Source organism: Peromyscus leucopus, chromosome 14, assembly GCF_004664715.2.
Source record: "Peromyscus leucopus breed LL Stock chromosome 14, UCI_PerLeu_2.1, whole genome shotgun sequence".
Classification (NCBI taxonomy): domain Eukaryota; kingdom Metazoa; phylum Chordata; class Mammalia; order Rodentia; family Cricetidae; genus Peromyscus; species Peromyscus leucopus.
Genome location: NC_051075.1, coordinates 67,329,333 through 67,345,139, shown reverse-complemented (window position 1 = coordinate 67,345,139; position 15,807 = coordinate 67,329,333). Strand labels below are relative to the sequence as shown.

At 45.2% G+C, this 15,807-nt stretch overlaps 1 protein-coding gene across 8 annotated transcripts in view; it reads left to right on the top strand.

Moving 5' to 3' along the window:
- The window catches only part of Ttc7b (tetratricopeptide repeat domain 7B), a 218,271-nt gene that overhangs the window by 104,194 nt on the left and 98,270 nt on the right, over positions 1-15,807 (top strand). For 7 of the 8 annotated variants that reach the window (XM_028886638.2, XM_028886640.1, XM_028886634.2 and 4 more), the window contains 2 exons: positions 7,196-7,259; positions 10,692-10,829. In XM_028886638.2, coding sequence (XP_028742471.1) covers positions 7,196-7,259; positions 10,692-10,829 — 202 coding nt within the window. Of the gene's footprint in view, positions 1-7,195; positions 7,260-7,297; positions 8,124-10,691; positions 10,830-15,807 lie in introns of those variants that run through there. The other variant, XM_028886643.1, reaches the window with a different exon arrangement.

Sequence of the window (15,807 nt, the reverse complement as noted above, 5' to 3'; positions counted from 1 at the left end):
GTACCACATTTTTTTCATCCATTCTTCCGTTGATGGGCATCTAGGTTGTTTCCAGGTTCTGGCTATTACAAATAGTGCTGCTATGAACATAGCTGAGCATGTATCTTTATGGTATGAATCAGCATTCCTTGGGTATATGCCCAAGAGTGGGATGGCTGGGTCTTGAGGTAGTTCGATTCCTAATTTTCTGAGAAACCGCCATACTGATTTCCACAGTGGTTGTACAAGTTTACATTCCCACCAACAGTGGAGGAGTGTTCCCTTTGCTCCACATCCTCTCCAACATTGGTTATCATTGGTGTTTTTGATCGTAGCCATTCTAACAGGTGTAAGGTGGTATCTCAGAGTCGTTTTGATTTCAGGGCCCACATTCTTAAAGAAAACTGACTGTCCTTTTCCCAGCAGCCATCAGTTACCAGTAGCTCCTTGGGCATGGGATTTCATGCCCGCCTCAGAAATTACACATCATTCTTACATAGTGGTGAACCTGATGTAGGGCTTCTTCCATCCATTAGCCATCAACACGGCCTCTTCTGTTTGTTCTTCATTCCATTTTATAACTGTTCACTGCAAGTAGATGGAAAAAGCATCGATTTTGTATACTGATACTGCATGTTACAAACTTGCTGGATTTGTCAGTTCTGTTTTTCAGATTCCTTAGCTATCCTGTCACCTATAAATATAGTTTTCCTTATTCCTTTGAAAGATAGGTGCTGTTGACTTTATTTTCTTCCTTAGATGTAGGACTAGACCCTCCATTACTGTGTGAATAAAAGTGATGAAAACATCCTTATCCCTAATATTCTTTTTTTTTTTTTTTTTTTTTTTTTTTTGATTTTTCAAGACAGGGTTTCTCTGTGTAGCTTTGCGCCTTTCCTGGAACTCACTCTGTAGACCAGGCTGGCCTCGAACTCACAGAGATCCGCCTGGCTCTGCCTCCCGAGTGCTGGAATTAAAGGCGTGCGCCACCACTGCCCGGCATCTTATCCCTGATCTTAAGGCAGGAAAAGTCTTTCGGATTCATTACAGTGTTTGCTGGAGGCGTCTGAAGATGTCCACTATCAGATGGAAAGCAACTCTTCCTCCTCCGTTTGCTGTCTTCATCATGGAGTAGTAGATTCTGTCAGACATGTTTTGTGCTTTGTTCAGCAAATTGTGGAGGCTTGTCCTTTATCATAGTGCATTTCATTCCTAGAGTTTTCAGATGTCAAAGCAGCCTTACATTCCTGGGGTAAATTCTGTTAGGTCATGGAATATAATCTTTTTTTTTTTTTTTTTTTTTTTTTTTTTTTTTGGTTTTTCGAGACAGGGTTTCTCTATGTAGCTTTGCGCCTTTCCTGGAACTCACTCTGTAGCCCAGGCTGGCCTCAAACTCACAGAGATCCGCCTGCCTCTGCCTCCCAAGTGCTGGGATTAAAGGCGTGGCACCACCGCCCGGCGGAATATAATCTTTTAAAATTTGTTTTTGTGTTCTATATGTTTGTTGAAGATTTTTACACCTGCACCCCTAAAAGATACTGTTCTGTAGTTTTCTTATAAAACCTTTGTCTTTGGGGGCATCTGGATCATTTTAGTCACGTGAAAAGGGTTGGGGGTTATTTCTTTCCCATCTAATTTTAAAAAAGAACTTGAAGAATTGGTATTAATTGTCTTGAAATATCAGGTAAGATTTCCCACAGAGCATCTATCCTTGGCTTTTCTTCAGGAAATCCACTTTAAGCCCTTGGTTCTCTGTTTGATTATGAATCTGTCCTAGTGGTTTGTGCCTTTCTATATGTTTGGCCATCTCATCAGAGCCTTCGAATTTTTCACCATATTCATTCTTAGTCGGCCATGTTTCTTTTTCCTGCAGAATTCATTGTTACAACCCATCCTTTCTCTGGCTCTTTTCTCTCTTTGGTGAACAGGAGCAGGCTACCTAAAAGCTTATCATCTCTTTATTCTTTTGAAGAATCCACTTTCTGTTTTGTTTATTTAATCTGTTGTGAGTCTGTTCTGTGTTTTGTTGATTTCCACACTAATTGGTGTTTAGCATTCTAAATTTGGGTGTGCACAGCCTCCTCCTCCTCCTTAGTTGGTATTTCAGTGGAGAGAGAAATCCCCTGGGCATCTACCTGTACAGTGCTCCCTTAATACCGAAGCGGGGCTAACGCACCGCGGGGAGGCGCCACCACCCTCTCAGCGGGCTCATTAGGAGGTAGAAGGGGGTGTCCGCACAGGATGTTCAGACTTCATTTTGGCCAGTAACCCTAAATTCCCTTTCTAGTTCAGACTTATAGTTGAGCTTAGAACCTCTTAAACTTTCTCATTTGCTACCCCTTCTCACCCAAGAAATTGTTATGCAACCTTGGGCATGTAGCTAGGTAAGATGATATACAAATCGTTTACTGACAACAAATCAAGAAATTTATTGTAAAGCAGTTGTTTGGGATGCACATAATTTTACCCTTTATTACAAGTGAAGGCAAATTTGTGTCCTAATGAGATGGATGCACCTTTTTTTATACGAAGCATGAAATCTTAGTTGAATATTTGATTCTATGGACCATGGAGCTTCTTCAGCATTTTTCAGAGTTGATCAGTATTTTAATTTTATAATTGTCAGTTCTGAAAATGCCACTTTGTATAAATACATAATATAAAATGGTAGAAATGTGTCTCGGGCCATTCAGAAATTATTGGAAATTCTGTCCTAATCTCAAACCAAAATTCATTGAACAGTTTTTTTATTCCTCAAGTCAGCAACTCAAACAGTAATTTTAAAAACCAAACCCTCTGACATAATATATACTAATTTTGGTACTTACATCCTGAGGAATGACAGTGGAAAAATGTTAAAAGTGTTTCTACAATTAAACCATCATGTTTCTGGAAGAGCATGGAACTTTGTATGTATGGAAGAAAGACTGCAACTCATAACGTATGTTGACAGTGTGCATGTTGCCTTCAGAACAAAGGCTGCAGTGTGGTTCTGTGGTGGTGAAACCTTGGGTTTGCTTGTGTTTGATTTTGAATTAACTTTGGTCATAGCGTTCAGATGCATTTTACTGTTACCAGATTTCTCATGACCCTCAAATTCAGTTTCATGATCCCATGAGGGGGTAACCCACAGATTTAGAAGCTGTAGTTTAGGTGTCTCAGATTCTTCTAGCTCCAGCAAACCAAAAGACCATTCAGTGTTGGCCAAGATAGGCTGCCCTGAAAAGCAAGCTTTTCAAAAGTTCTGCTGTCCACTGTGTATGATCACTTGGCATTTGAAGGAGGATAAAATGTTGAAAATCCTGGCTAGAGAGGGAAAAGGTGGTCTGTTGCAGGCCTCTGTGCCCCTCTGGATCTTTTTGCGAGGACGCCTGTTTCGGCTTACTTATTTTCAGGGTGAGCTTTATATTCTGCATAGCTGATGGGCTAGGAAGTGGATGGAAGCAGGCAATGACTTTGGCTAGGTGAATACGTGTATAATAGCATCCTGCTCAGGAAGCAGATGTTAGCAGAGCCTGAAGCCCAGGGACTTACTGCCCCTGTTCAGAGAAACTGGTCCTGATGATTAGCCCGGCGGTTGGTCTAGCTGTTTGTTTGCTTTATGTTCTCTCTCTCTCTCTTTCTCTCTCTCTCTCTCTCTCTCTCTCTCTCTCTCTCTCTCTCTCTCTCTCTCTCGTGTGTGTGTGTGTGTGTGTGTGTGTGTGTGTGTGTGTGTACGTGCATTTGTAAATATGTGGGTGCTTATAGAGATCAGAGCACATCTTGAAGGAGTTAATCATTTCCTTCCAGCATGTGGATTTCAGGGATCAAGCTGAGGTCCTCTGGCTTGGTGGCAAATGCCTTTAACCTACTAAATCATTTCCCCAGCCCTCTGCCTGGTTTTATCAAGCTAAGTTGCACGCCTGTAAATTCAACATTCAGGAGGCTGAGGTGGGACAATCATTTGAGCCCAAGAGTTAGGGACCAGCTTGGGCAACAACATAGTAAGACTCCACTTCAAAATCAATAAGTTATTGCACTATCCTTAGCAATCATAGATTGTGTATTCATTTATGTCTAGGTTTTTCTAATGTTGTATTTGAACAGTTCACATGTATTTTTACATGTAGCAGTAGTTTTTTTCAATGCCGTTTGCTATTCTGTTTTACAAAGTCACTGTGCCAGTCTGTTCCCTTATGGCCAGTTATTTCCCTGTTCTGCTTGGAACTAATGGTGCTATGAAGGCTCTTGTACATATTTCTCAGGATGTATTCATGTTTCAGCTAGATGTGTTTTGCCTTTCACCCTTGTAAAAATGTGTTTGGTGGCTTGGATAATTACATGCATATTAGACTAGAAAATTAGCACAAACAAAGCAGGAGATTAAAGGCCACCATTGTGTCTATAAGTGGCAAGTGAGAAGGTGTTGAATGTGACCCGTGAATGCAAGCATTGGGGTGACCTCCCTGGTAGACAGAGGAGAAGGAGGTCGTCTCTGTTGAGTGGTCTTTGGGGTCTGGGCCTCCTAGTGAGCTGTGGAAAGGTTTGGGCCAGGCAAGGGACATTGCAGGGTCAGTGACTTTTGCTGGCAGAACTCTTTAGTCTCCTCTTATTCCCTTTTTAGTCTGAGTCTCTCCACTCCCCAGAGATGCAGGAACCCTGTCCCCTCCCTAGGGAATGTAAGGTGACCAGCCACATGGGACGTATCTGATCCCTGCATGGAGGAACACTCAACAGACCTGGGCTAACCTGGTCAAGTACTTCTTTCTTTGTTTGAAGGGGTTCACTGAGCCGTATGCGTTGACAAAGAAGAGGGGACTTGGGGGGAGGTCCATGTAATCCTCCGGCTGGACCAGTTGACCCCTGATCAAGCTGCTCTCAATTACTAGTTGAAATCCCCTTCCTTCTCTGGGGCCATCAGCTAGATCTTGGAGTTGAATCAGCTTCCTGTGGGTAGAGAGCTCAGCGCCACCCCTGCAGCCTCACAGAGTAACAGCGACTCCTCAGGGGCCACTGCCTTTATACAGCTGCTTCCTTATTGCAGAATCCCCAGGTGACAGGAACGCTAAAATGCAGTTGAATAGGGTCGGTTTGATTTCTTTTTCACTTGTTCTAATGCGCATATATGGCAGGGGAACCTTTTTTTTCTAAACACTTACCTGGAAGCTCTAGAAAAAAAATGGTAACTGTCAGTGTCTTGAGGACTCCCCTTTCCTGTGTCCTATCAAACTACAGGATGCATTGATGATTTATCTAAACTAACTAACTAAACAAACGGGCAGCTTGCCTGAAGGTCATCCCTGGAGCTGGTCACATGGCTAGGCTGAGCGTGCCAACCTCCCACCCTCAGCCTCTCCCTGCTGGGTCTTGGGAGCTGGCCTCTTGGTCTGATGGTGCCCTTTGTCCCTTACCCAGCCCTTCATGCAACTCCCTGTGGATCTAGCCCTCCAGGCCAGGGTACTCCAGGGTCTCCTCCTGAGACACTTGGGTCTCAGAGGAGAAAATATCACAAAAGGAAGGCTCTGATAATTTTGATTGCCTACCTTGGGCTCTATCTTGCATAAGCAAGGAAGAGAAGAAGTGGCCAGAAATGGGTCTCAGGAAGGCTTCACTGAGGAACATTCAAGTATGGTTTTTAGGCCTGCATTCTGCAGTTTCTCTGCTTCTTCCACCTTTTGCCCCCAGCCCTGCCTGGAGCTCCCCAATGCCCATCCACCTGCCATCCAGGGAGGGCCCAGGAAGTGAAATTAGATGCAGTTAATTCACTGCTTGTTAGCAACTCTGGTAAAAATAACACAACCTAGCATTTAAGCAGACTAGATGGCTCAAATGGAATTTGGAGATTATCCATGGACTGAATTGGCTGGTGTTAAGTCATAATTAGCACGGCTTGGGCTCTCTCTTTTCAATTAGTCTGAACAATGCAGGACTAGCTAGCCATTAGAAAAATGGTTCCAGCTACTGCTTTATTTACAAGGTCCCAATTGCATGTAAGCACGGCCAGGATATCAGGGAATAATAAGTGTTCTGTTTTCTGAAAAACCCAGTTTACCACAAGCTGACTCCCCAAAGAAACTTGGGCTCTGGGCCCATCCCACTGCCCATCCGCAGGCTAGCCTCGCTGGAACCCTGCATGGCCCTGGGTTAGAGATCCCCACAGGCAGAGTTCTGCACCAGGCACTGTACTTTCTGTATCACTTCCAAGGTTCTCTGGTGCAGTAAAAACATTACTGATGCTTCAAAGAGAACAAGGATTTATAATTATCTGGAAAACATGGGATTTTGCCTTTCTTTCTTTTTTCTTTTAGAGAGGAAATCTCAATTAAATGATTGTTATGTTGTTCCTAGGAAGGAAGGTATAAATTTAGTCCTTATTTAGTCATCTTCAAAATAGGCAGTGTTTGGTTTTTTTAACCAAGTTTATTTTTATTTATTATAAACTCCTTTTCAATTCTTGGGGGAAAGTTGAGTTTGTCCCAGTTGGTGATAACATCCAGAATTCTACTCCAGAGGAAGGGGGTGGGGGAAGGTGGCTACATAGCCTGAAAAGTGCTCACAGAACCAAACAAGAGGATATAAGAGTGAGGATTGGGTTATGTTTGGGTTTTTCTTGTTTCCTAATCCTCAGCAACACTGAGCTTAAAAGCTTTTTCTTTTAATCCAAGATTTTAGAGTTCAGCCAACTACCAAGAGATAGATTAACAAGACAGCTCTTGCATGCTGCCCCAGAGCGAAACGTGTGTCGAGGTTAGGCTAGCTCCCTAAGTCCTTTGGGTACTAGAACGACCATGCAGTCCCGGCAGCTGCTCTTGGTTTTGTCCGAATGACCCAATGACAGAGCGGTGAGCGGGAGGCCAGCAAGAGGGGTGCTGTCTACTGAAACACGTTCTCCGTGTAACTGCACTCTAAGCAAGCACCCTGTTGTTCACCTCGTTGCTCTGGACTGATTTTCCTTTGTGCTTCTGTAATAGGTGCATACGTTATTTGGGCCTTTAACTTAGGTTTTTACCATTTCCTCTCACCCGTCGGCTTGCCATTAAAATGTGTAGCAGAAATGTATTAATTCCACAGTTTGCCAGAGAAATAAGCAAGCTAATTCAAGTGTCCAAATTATACAGTGTTTTTCATGGATTCTATATAAAAATGGAGACGCTTTTAGCATTGCACTCTGCTTGTAGTGGTGTATCTCTTGTTATTTCAAAATTGCCGTATACCAAAGTTGGTTTTCTTTATGCAGCATTTTTTGTCCTCAAGAAAATACTGAAGAGGCGCTGCTGTTACTGCTCATTAGTGAATCTATGGTAAGTGGAATGTGATTTTCATTGTTCTTTCCCCCGTCCTGAGAATCCCTTTCTTGTGGTGGCCATTCCCTCACTAGGATGACTTTTGGCCTAGGGAAAAATTTCCAGAAGGAATGCCTAAGAGGAGGGAAAGAAGGATGCCTCTGAGTCCCTGGTCACCTTGAGTTCTCCTACACCAGCAGGAAGGACTCCTGGCATATCACCCATCCGTCCAATCCTCTTGTCAGGGAGAGCAGCTCCAGCATGAACCCCTGTGCATCCTCTTAGAGTACTGGGTGTGAAGACGCTGCTGCAATGGGTCACTTGTGGGTGCATTCACCTCTGTTTTCCTGGAGGAGCTGGGTGGAACTTCCTGGTGCTCGCCCTCTGCTCTCTCCACCTGCTCCTGCTCCTGACCCTGCAGAATCTCAGGCTGTGGGGATGCCCCCCGCTGCCAAGATCTGCCTTCGTCAGGCTGTTCTGGCTAGGACATTGACTTTTGGTCTAACCTGCATGTTAGTTGTCTGATGGGCTTCTCTATACAGCACTAGGGATGCTAGCCCTGGCTTGAAGCCTTGGGGATGCTACATTGAAGTAGTTAGAACTACCACAGGCCAATAGTTTGTGCCTAGCACTTGAGCAGACACACAGGTTCCTAGAGGCCCAAAGGGCCTCCTGTCCACTTCTCTCTTTTTACAGATGAGGACTTAAGGCAGAGGGCACACCTAGTATGTTGGTTTGCTGCACCCGTCTGTAAATTGTGTGGTTCCCTCCTCGGAGCTTTCAGCCCACCGGGCTGACCATAGAGGAAAAGAATCATAAGGAAAACAAGAAAAGCCCCCTCCTTCCATGTGGTGCTTAACTGGAGGCAAGAAATATGCTGAGGTAAACTATGGACAGAGGGCCAGGAGACAGATGCTGTGTGCTGGGAAGAGGTGGCCAGCAGAGGCTAAGGCTTCAGCATACGGAACTCTCTTGCCTCGGGTTAAAACTTGGGATTCTCTTGTTCTGCAAACTGGCCCAAAAGTGTTCACAAGAGCAGACTGCTTGAGTTACCATTGCTTTCTACTGGGCTGCTGGTGACGTCATTGGGCTCACTTCCTCTCTGGGAAGCAGGCTGCCCCGGGTTCATCTTTCCTTGACCATCAGCTTGTAACTCGGGATGGTGTCATTTATATTCTCTGCTCTGCCTTGGCAGTGTCGGGGAAGCACATGGGTGATGATGCTGGCAGTGGGTCAGTGGCCATGTTTTCAAGAGAGCAGGACTCACCCGCTCTGTCACTGATGTGTGAAGGCAGCTCATGTTGGCCTCCCAGCTGTACTGGACTCTTCACAACTTGGCAGTTAATTTCTTTAGTGCAAACATGGTTGGTTGTGGTGTCCAAGCTTTTTGGTGAGTTACTGTTGACAATTGTGAGGTCAGGTGTTCCAATTTGGAATTTGGAAAACATGGCTGGCGACATGTCTACAGCACTTGTCCTAGTGTGGTATAGATGCTTTGGAGTGGTATCTTCTGCTCACCTACTCCTTCATGGAAGTGATAGAAGCATGGCTAGTCAGTGCTGAGACCCCTCCAGGCAGTCAGGCTCGCCTCTGTGGTATTCAGTTTCTGGAACCATCTCTTCAGGGGACAGTGAAATCCAGTGAAGTCATAGTTTCCCAACCAAAACGCCATGACTCTGTAAACCTCTTCTACATGAAGTTATCCTTAGGGGGCTTTTTTTCCCCCAATGTCCTTTGGCACTTTAATTTTTCATTTTTAGGACAGAAAATTATGTGCTCAATTTCAGAATAAAGTAGGAACTGCCTTGTTCTTTGGATGTCTGGAAAAATGATATTCTTTATTAGTTCTGACTTTAACTTAGAAGCCTAAATTTCTTCAGCATCTCTCCACCTACAAGAAGTCATTTGAAAGTGTAACACTTCTCACTGCCTAGCAGATGCTGTTCTCCTGGAGAAGTATGTCTGCAGTACCTCAGCCAAGCCAGAGTTCTGGGCACTTGCTGGTGGATCTGCCCAAAGTTCTAAGCTATAGCTCCCAAAAGGTAGCAGTGCTTTCTGAAAAAGAGAACATATTAGGAATAACTTGAAAACTCTCCTACATAGTATCTGTCAATTTTGTTTTGTTTTCTTCCAGGCATTGGTCTCAGTATAGAACATTTATAGCAAATAAATACAACAGGCCCTCCTTCCTTCAGAGTGTCTTTTGTTGGGCTCCAAAGGAGCTGCGTAAAGAAAACTTAGAATGAAATCTTCAAAAGCAGGCTTGTTTTCATAAGAGATGACTCACTTTGTAGGAAGCGGCCTGTTTTATATAGTTTCATTTGGCTTTGACATTTAAAAGCCAGGAGTTTTCAAGTGAGTAAGTTCTGATGGGTGGCTGAAACTAAATGCCTTGGACACACACAAAAAGAAGGCATTTTGCCTCATTAGCAAGAGGGAAGGTGTGTGCGTGACCTTTCCGAATGTCAGACAGGAAGATTAAACATCAACCTGGGGGACAAGTGACCCCAGAACCTCATGTGCCATTCTTACTGGGGTACTGTGCAGGCCTTTCGCTGTTGCTCAGACAGATGGGAGTGGAGACCTGTTCATTAGCAGAGCTGGGGGTGGGAGAAGCAGGCAGAAATCTAACTTTAGTGATTTAGAACTCCCTATTAGGGGGAAAGAAAGAAAATGAGATAACTATCAAGGATCTAGTCTGTATGGTGTATCTGGAGGAATCTATGGAGAAATTAAATTTTAGAAGCAATGAAAACATGTTGGTATGAGGAGCATTTGCTTTTTGATAGATGACCTGGGGAAGCTTGGCTGTTCTGATGGGTTTCTGTACTAAGCAATGGAGATGTGAAATTGGCCAATGTTCTCCTGAGTCCTCTGTGGCAAAGTGAAAATTGCTTGCTTCTTGTCTTGTACATCTGTTGTGTGCTTCCCTTTAGAAGACTAAATTAGTCTTTGAGGTCTGTTCCCATGGAGATGTCATCCAGGGATCTGTGTGTCACTCAATGAGTGAGGGAAGGTTTGATCACCTCCATGGGACCATGGAGCTTGATGACAGCATTCAGTGCAGAGCTGGGAATGCTCTCCTGGTCCTCAGCATAGACTAGAAGCCAGATCACAGAAAGACACAGCAGGGAGCCTCACTTGGAGGATGCTGTAGCTGCGCAGCCCTGCTATGGGCCGAGGCCCAGGCAAGCTCTCTGCTTTGCCCAGCCTCTCAGGGCTTCCTCCAAACACCTGCTGAGAGGCTCACATCTGGCCTTCCATGTTGAGTCAAATCATAGTCTGTGTCTGCGGTACTCTGGGGATTTTGGATATATGACTTGAGGTGACAGGTCTGTTACTCACACCTGCGCTGTGGAGCAGGAGAGCCTAGGTGGCATCTATGCCACATGGCAATAGTGGAGTGTAGGCTGGCTTACCATCTGCTTCTCTCTTCTATGTCATCTCCAGGCCAACCGAGATGCTGTGCTGAGCAGGATTCCTGAGCACAAGAGTGACCGCCTCATCAGCCTGCAAAGCGCGTCTGTGGTCTATGATTTACTGACCATTGCTCTCGGAAGAAGAGGCCAGTATGAGATGCTGTCAGAGGTACAGCTAATAAGGCTGGCTGTTTTCCAGGTTGGGGTGGGGTGAGGGCCATGTTTCCAGTCAAGATGACTTGGAGAAGGGCCATTAAACCTGGTCCTTTGTCCCCTTCTGCCAGTGGCATGTGTCCTTGGACTAGTTATAGAGCTTTGCTCTCCTATGATTGGGCTAAGCGGTTAGTTTGTTGATGGAATTGATGGCAAGCTTCTTACTGTTAGTAGACTAGACCCTGCAGGCTGTGAGTGGGAGGTAGACAGCGCTTCCCAAAGCAGTGTCTCTCCCAGTACAACTGCTATCATAACCAAAGCCTCTCTCTCACCTCTGACACTCGTTTCCTTAGGAAACAGTTCCATTTAAACTATGGCTGTGGAACTCCTGATGACATGTGTTCGGGGTACTTAGCATGAGGTTGGCTGATAGAAATCATTCCATGCCAGAAAGGCACTATCTTTGTTTAGAAGGTTGTGCTTGCTCAGAAGTGGACTGGTAGATTCCAGGTCTTGGGCAAGGGGCCGTGATGTTCTCACCCCCTCTACTAGGGAACACTTAGGACAGACATGTGATGTTTTGGTTTCATGTGGAGTTCGTTCATCTGAGCCGGGGCTAGGAATTATTAAGCTCCTGCCCAGAATACCAAATTTCATGTTGAAGAGGCTAAATAAGTCAGGAGACCAACTTATCTTTCTTTTAGCAAAACAGAGAAAGAGGGACAGAAACAACCTATTTTGTTAAAATAAACGTTTCTGTGTTATTTATCTTTCTCTTTCTAAATTTATACCCATTGCAACAGCCTCTGGGCACGAGGACAGGGAGTGAAATACAGTAACAGATTGGCTGAAATCAGATAGAGCGAGACTCACCCTCCAGTCTGCGGTGCCTCGCCACATTAGGCAGGAACCGGGGGAGCAGATGAGCATGTGCGGCTCAGTTCTGTTTTTAGTCTTTGGTTTGGTGATGATACAGGGCAATGGTTATTCAGCCTTCTGAAAAACCAAATCCCCCACAATGCAGTAAGATAATGAGGCGTGTCCAGGTGCCCACAAATTCAAAGCCTGCCCTGCTGGGACCCAGTGCAGGCCTAGGCTTGGGCTGGACTGTTCTCACTCAGCCTTCCAGTGTGTGGGCCCCTTAGTTCCCTTGGCCTGTATGTCCCTCGGAGACTTTTGGACTTGGTACCATCTCCATGTTTTGCCTGTTAGAAATGCAAATCAATTAATATAATTATAAAATTTGTTTTCAGCATATATGTGTATCCTCACCTGTTCAGTACCAAGGGCTGTGTAGGGTTGGGAATGCAGCTCTGAGTGAGATGTGCCTCTGTACACTAGCAGCGACCAGTCTAGAGGTACACGGCGAGCCGCAAGAACTTCCTGAACATATGGCTGACCCAGAAAGACCTACGTCCTGTGATAAAGACCTTGGACACGTGGCCACAGCCTTTCCTACCTTTTACAGGTGGTTGGGGCTTTTTCCACAAATGCGATAGTTGCATTGTCTCAGATCTTCTAATGAACACAGTATGATGCCATATTAGAAAGATGAAAGCTCCATGGTACCTTGGGGGGGGCAGTCTGATGGAGCTAGGCCACCCTCTGCTGAGCAAGCGTGCTCCCTCCATCTCAGATAGCATCTTAGAATGGCCTGCTTGCCTATTTCCTCATTTAGTGGGCTTTTCTTGAATCTATTTGGCTTGTTTTTGCTGTTCTCGTTTACCCTTCTACTTTTTCAAGATTTTTAGTTAAAGCAGGAACAGAACATTTTTTGAATTGAGGTAAAGTTCTCATATCAAACTTAGTAGTATGAAGTATATAATTCAGTGTTGTGTGGTACATCCCTACCACGGTATGGCTGTATTAGTCAGCTCTGCAGCACTATAATGGGATTCCTGGCAGAGGCTACCCATGAAAAGAGGACTATTGATCCTACAGCCTTGGAGGTTCATAGTCTATGATGTAGCCTCTGTGGCGAGAGCCACTGCTTGGCTTTGTCAGCTTACGCCAGCTAGCAATGGCAAGAGAGCCTTTGAGAACAAACGAGAGGTGACATCTCAAGTCAGGAGCAGAAGGGATGGGAGGGAGAGGCCACGGTTGCTTCCTTTATTGCATGCCCCCCCCCCTTTGAGAACTCACAAGGTACATGAGAACTGCATCATGGCCCCACAGCCTGGCAGTCACACCATCTTCCCTAAGTGCCATCCTGGACACTAAGCCTTTCACTGCAGGGAAAACTGTCACCTTTAATTCCTAAGCATTTCATCTTAAAAGAAAGTCAGGTCTGGAGAGATGGTTAAACATGCTTGCTGTTCTTGCAGAGGAGCAGGGTTCAGTTCCCAGCACCTACATCTGCTGGCTCACAGCTGTTTTAAAGGTTGCACACATCATAACTTGTTTCAAACATCTCACTGCATTTTATGGATGAGTAATAACTGTTATATGAATATATCACAACTTGCTTTGGAGCTCAGTGCTTGGGTCGGTTCAACCTCTGGCTGATATGAGTGCTGTTGTGAGGCCAACTGGATTTGCCACTAATGTTCATGAATGGCTTTCACTCTCGTGTTTAGAAATCCTCAAAGCCCCCCTTCCTTTTTTCTTTTTCCTTTCCTCCTACAACAAACCTTACTTTGCTGTTTTTCTTTCTGACATAAGCAACTGCTCTGCATGCTCTTTGAAGAATCAAACAATATATATAAATAAATAAAGTAACAGTCACTTAGAGTCTAGAAGTCCTGAGCTAGCTAACTGTCCGCTGGCATCTTAGAGACCATTATTAATTCATCTTTATGAAGAGCAATCTGTGACTCTCTCTGTGTGTGTGTGTGTGTGTGTGTGTGTGTGTGTGTGTGTGTGTGTGTGTGTGTGTGTGTGATGCATGCACATGAATATGCTGGTGTACCCTCATGCAGTTGCCAAAACGGCATCAGGTGTCTTCCTCTGTTGCTCTCCAGGCTATTGCTTTGAGATAGGATCTCAATGAATGAGAAACCTCTCTTTCAGCTGGACTGGCTGGACATTAAGATCTTGGAATTCTCCTTTCCCCACTCCACAGTGTTGAAGTTACAGCCATGCCTGGCTTTTTCCGTGGGTTCTGAGAATCCAAACCTAGGTTCTACTTGCAAAGCAAGTGCTCCTATCACTGAGCCATCTCCTCAGATAATGTTTAATTCATGTAAACTCATGAATGGAACCCAGCACCCGGAACACATTAAATGGCAGCTGAATGCTTAGACATTGCTGATTCTCCCACTGTGCACACAGGAGCTGCCAGGCACAGGGCAGTGGCAGAGTCTACAAGGTCCAAGTGAGACTTTTTGCTGGCTATAACGCTCACATAGAAACATACGGAAGATGATGGAATTAGAGACGATAGCAGAGCAAAGCTGTGGGTCCCTGGCTAGGAATAGGCCAGTTCTAGGTGAGGGGTTTGGGTGTCCGGGTCAGAGGTGATGAACCACTACATCTGACTGGGATCATCAAGGCCTGATGGGAGGTAAATACAGTAGTCCTCGTTATTGGCAGTTTTGCCCTGTGGTTTCAGTTTTCTGTGGTCAGCCTTGGTCTAAAAATATTAAATAGAAGAAAAAATTTTCCCCGCCCGCCCCCTAAATAGAAAAAATTTAAAGTTAGCAATTCAAAGGCTCAGTTGCTTGCCATTTTGAGCAGCATGATGAAATCTTGCCTCATCCCGCTCCAGATGGAGAAGACCAGGAGGGTCAAGGGTGACTTACCCTCTGCCTGCTGTTGGCTTATTTGGTGGCACCTCATTTACCAGACTGCCTGTCAGGTCCGTCAGTGTTGTGTTCTGTGCTAACTCCACACTTCATGGCAGCCTGTAGGGCACATAGAAGGAAACAGCTCTGTAGGGTGGGGTTGGCCCCTCTCCAACAGGATTTAGTCGCCTGCCCCGACTGATCAGTGAGCTGGCCATGTGTGCCTTGGAAACAGTGTGGCCTCTTCCTTTCCTGCTCAGAGCACCACTGCACCAGGCCTTGGGAGGGAAGAGGTTTGGTCCCTGAGCCTTTTCTTGTCCCCAACCAGCCTCATGTCCACAAGAGGAGGCTTCCCTTCCTTTTGACTCTTCTTGGCTGACCTGGGCCCATGGGCACCAGGATGATAAAAGACAGTGGCTCTGCTGTGAGTGGGTCCCCTCTCCTGTCACTGGCCCCGTCAGGCAGCAGATACGTTGTGAAAGCACTGTGGAGACCCAGCTTTGAAGATCTGTTCTCTCTGTGACCATTCTTTCCCAGTGCTTTTTCAAGATGGAGGGCTGCTCTCAGGGCTCTGAGAGCAGCTTGCTTGGCATATGTCCACATCAACATTTTTCTTCTGGGCCGTGTACCCTGCTAGTGGGCATGAAGAGTGGAATGGTAGAATGAAACCGAGGTTTGTCATGGCCTTTCTCTGACAAGTTTAACTATGCGCACCGTGTTTACCATCTCTCCAGTGCTGAGTTTTCATGTTTTTTTAAAGAACTAATTGTGAGCCCTGCTGAAAAGTTTGTGTAGGAAGGAACACTTCTTTTTTCCCCCTTCAATTTAAACAGCAGCCCTAGTTGGCATGACAACCCCTCTATTAAAAGTAAAGCTAAGAGCCCTGCTTCCTCTGTTTTTCAGAATGAACCCAAGCTGCTAAGGAGGTTTGTTACTCAAGTCTGACTATTAACAATTCCACTTTGACAGAATATTATGGGGTCTTTTGGAAATGGTGTGTGTTCCCCCTACATAGTCCTGGCAGCTTTAACAAGAGAAGGGATATTTTTAATCTTTCCCTTGAACTCATATTCATTTGTTTATGGTAAATCTAGTTCTGTGGGTAGAACTGTATGGCTAATGATTGTACCAAAAGGACATTTGTACCTCCCCAATCTAAACACTTCTGATATCAGGAGACTCTGCGGAAATGCTGCCTACCTCCAACCCTGCTCAGTGGGCCACCATCAGCTCGGATGCTTCAGGGCTTGACTGCACCCTGCCTTGCCCTAG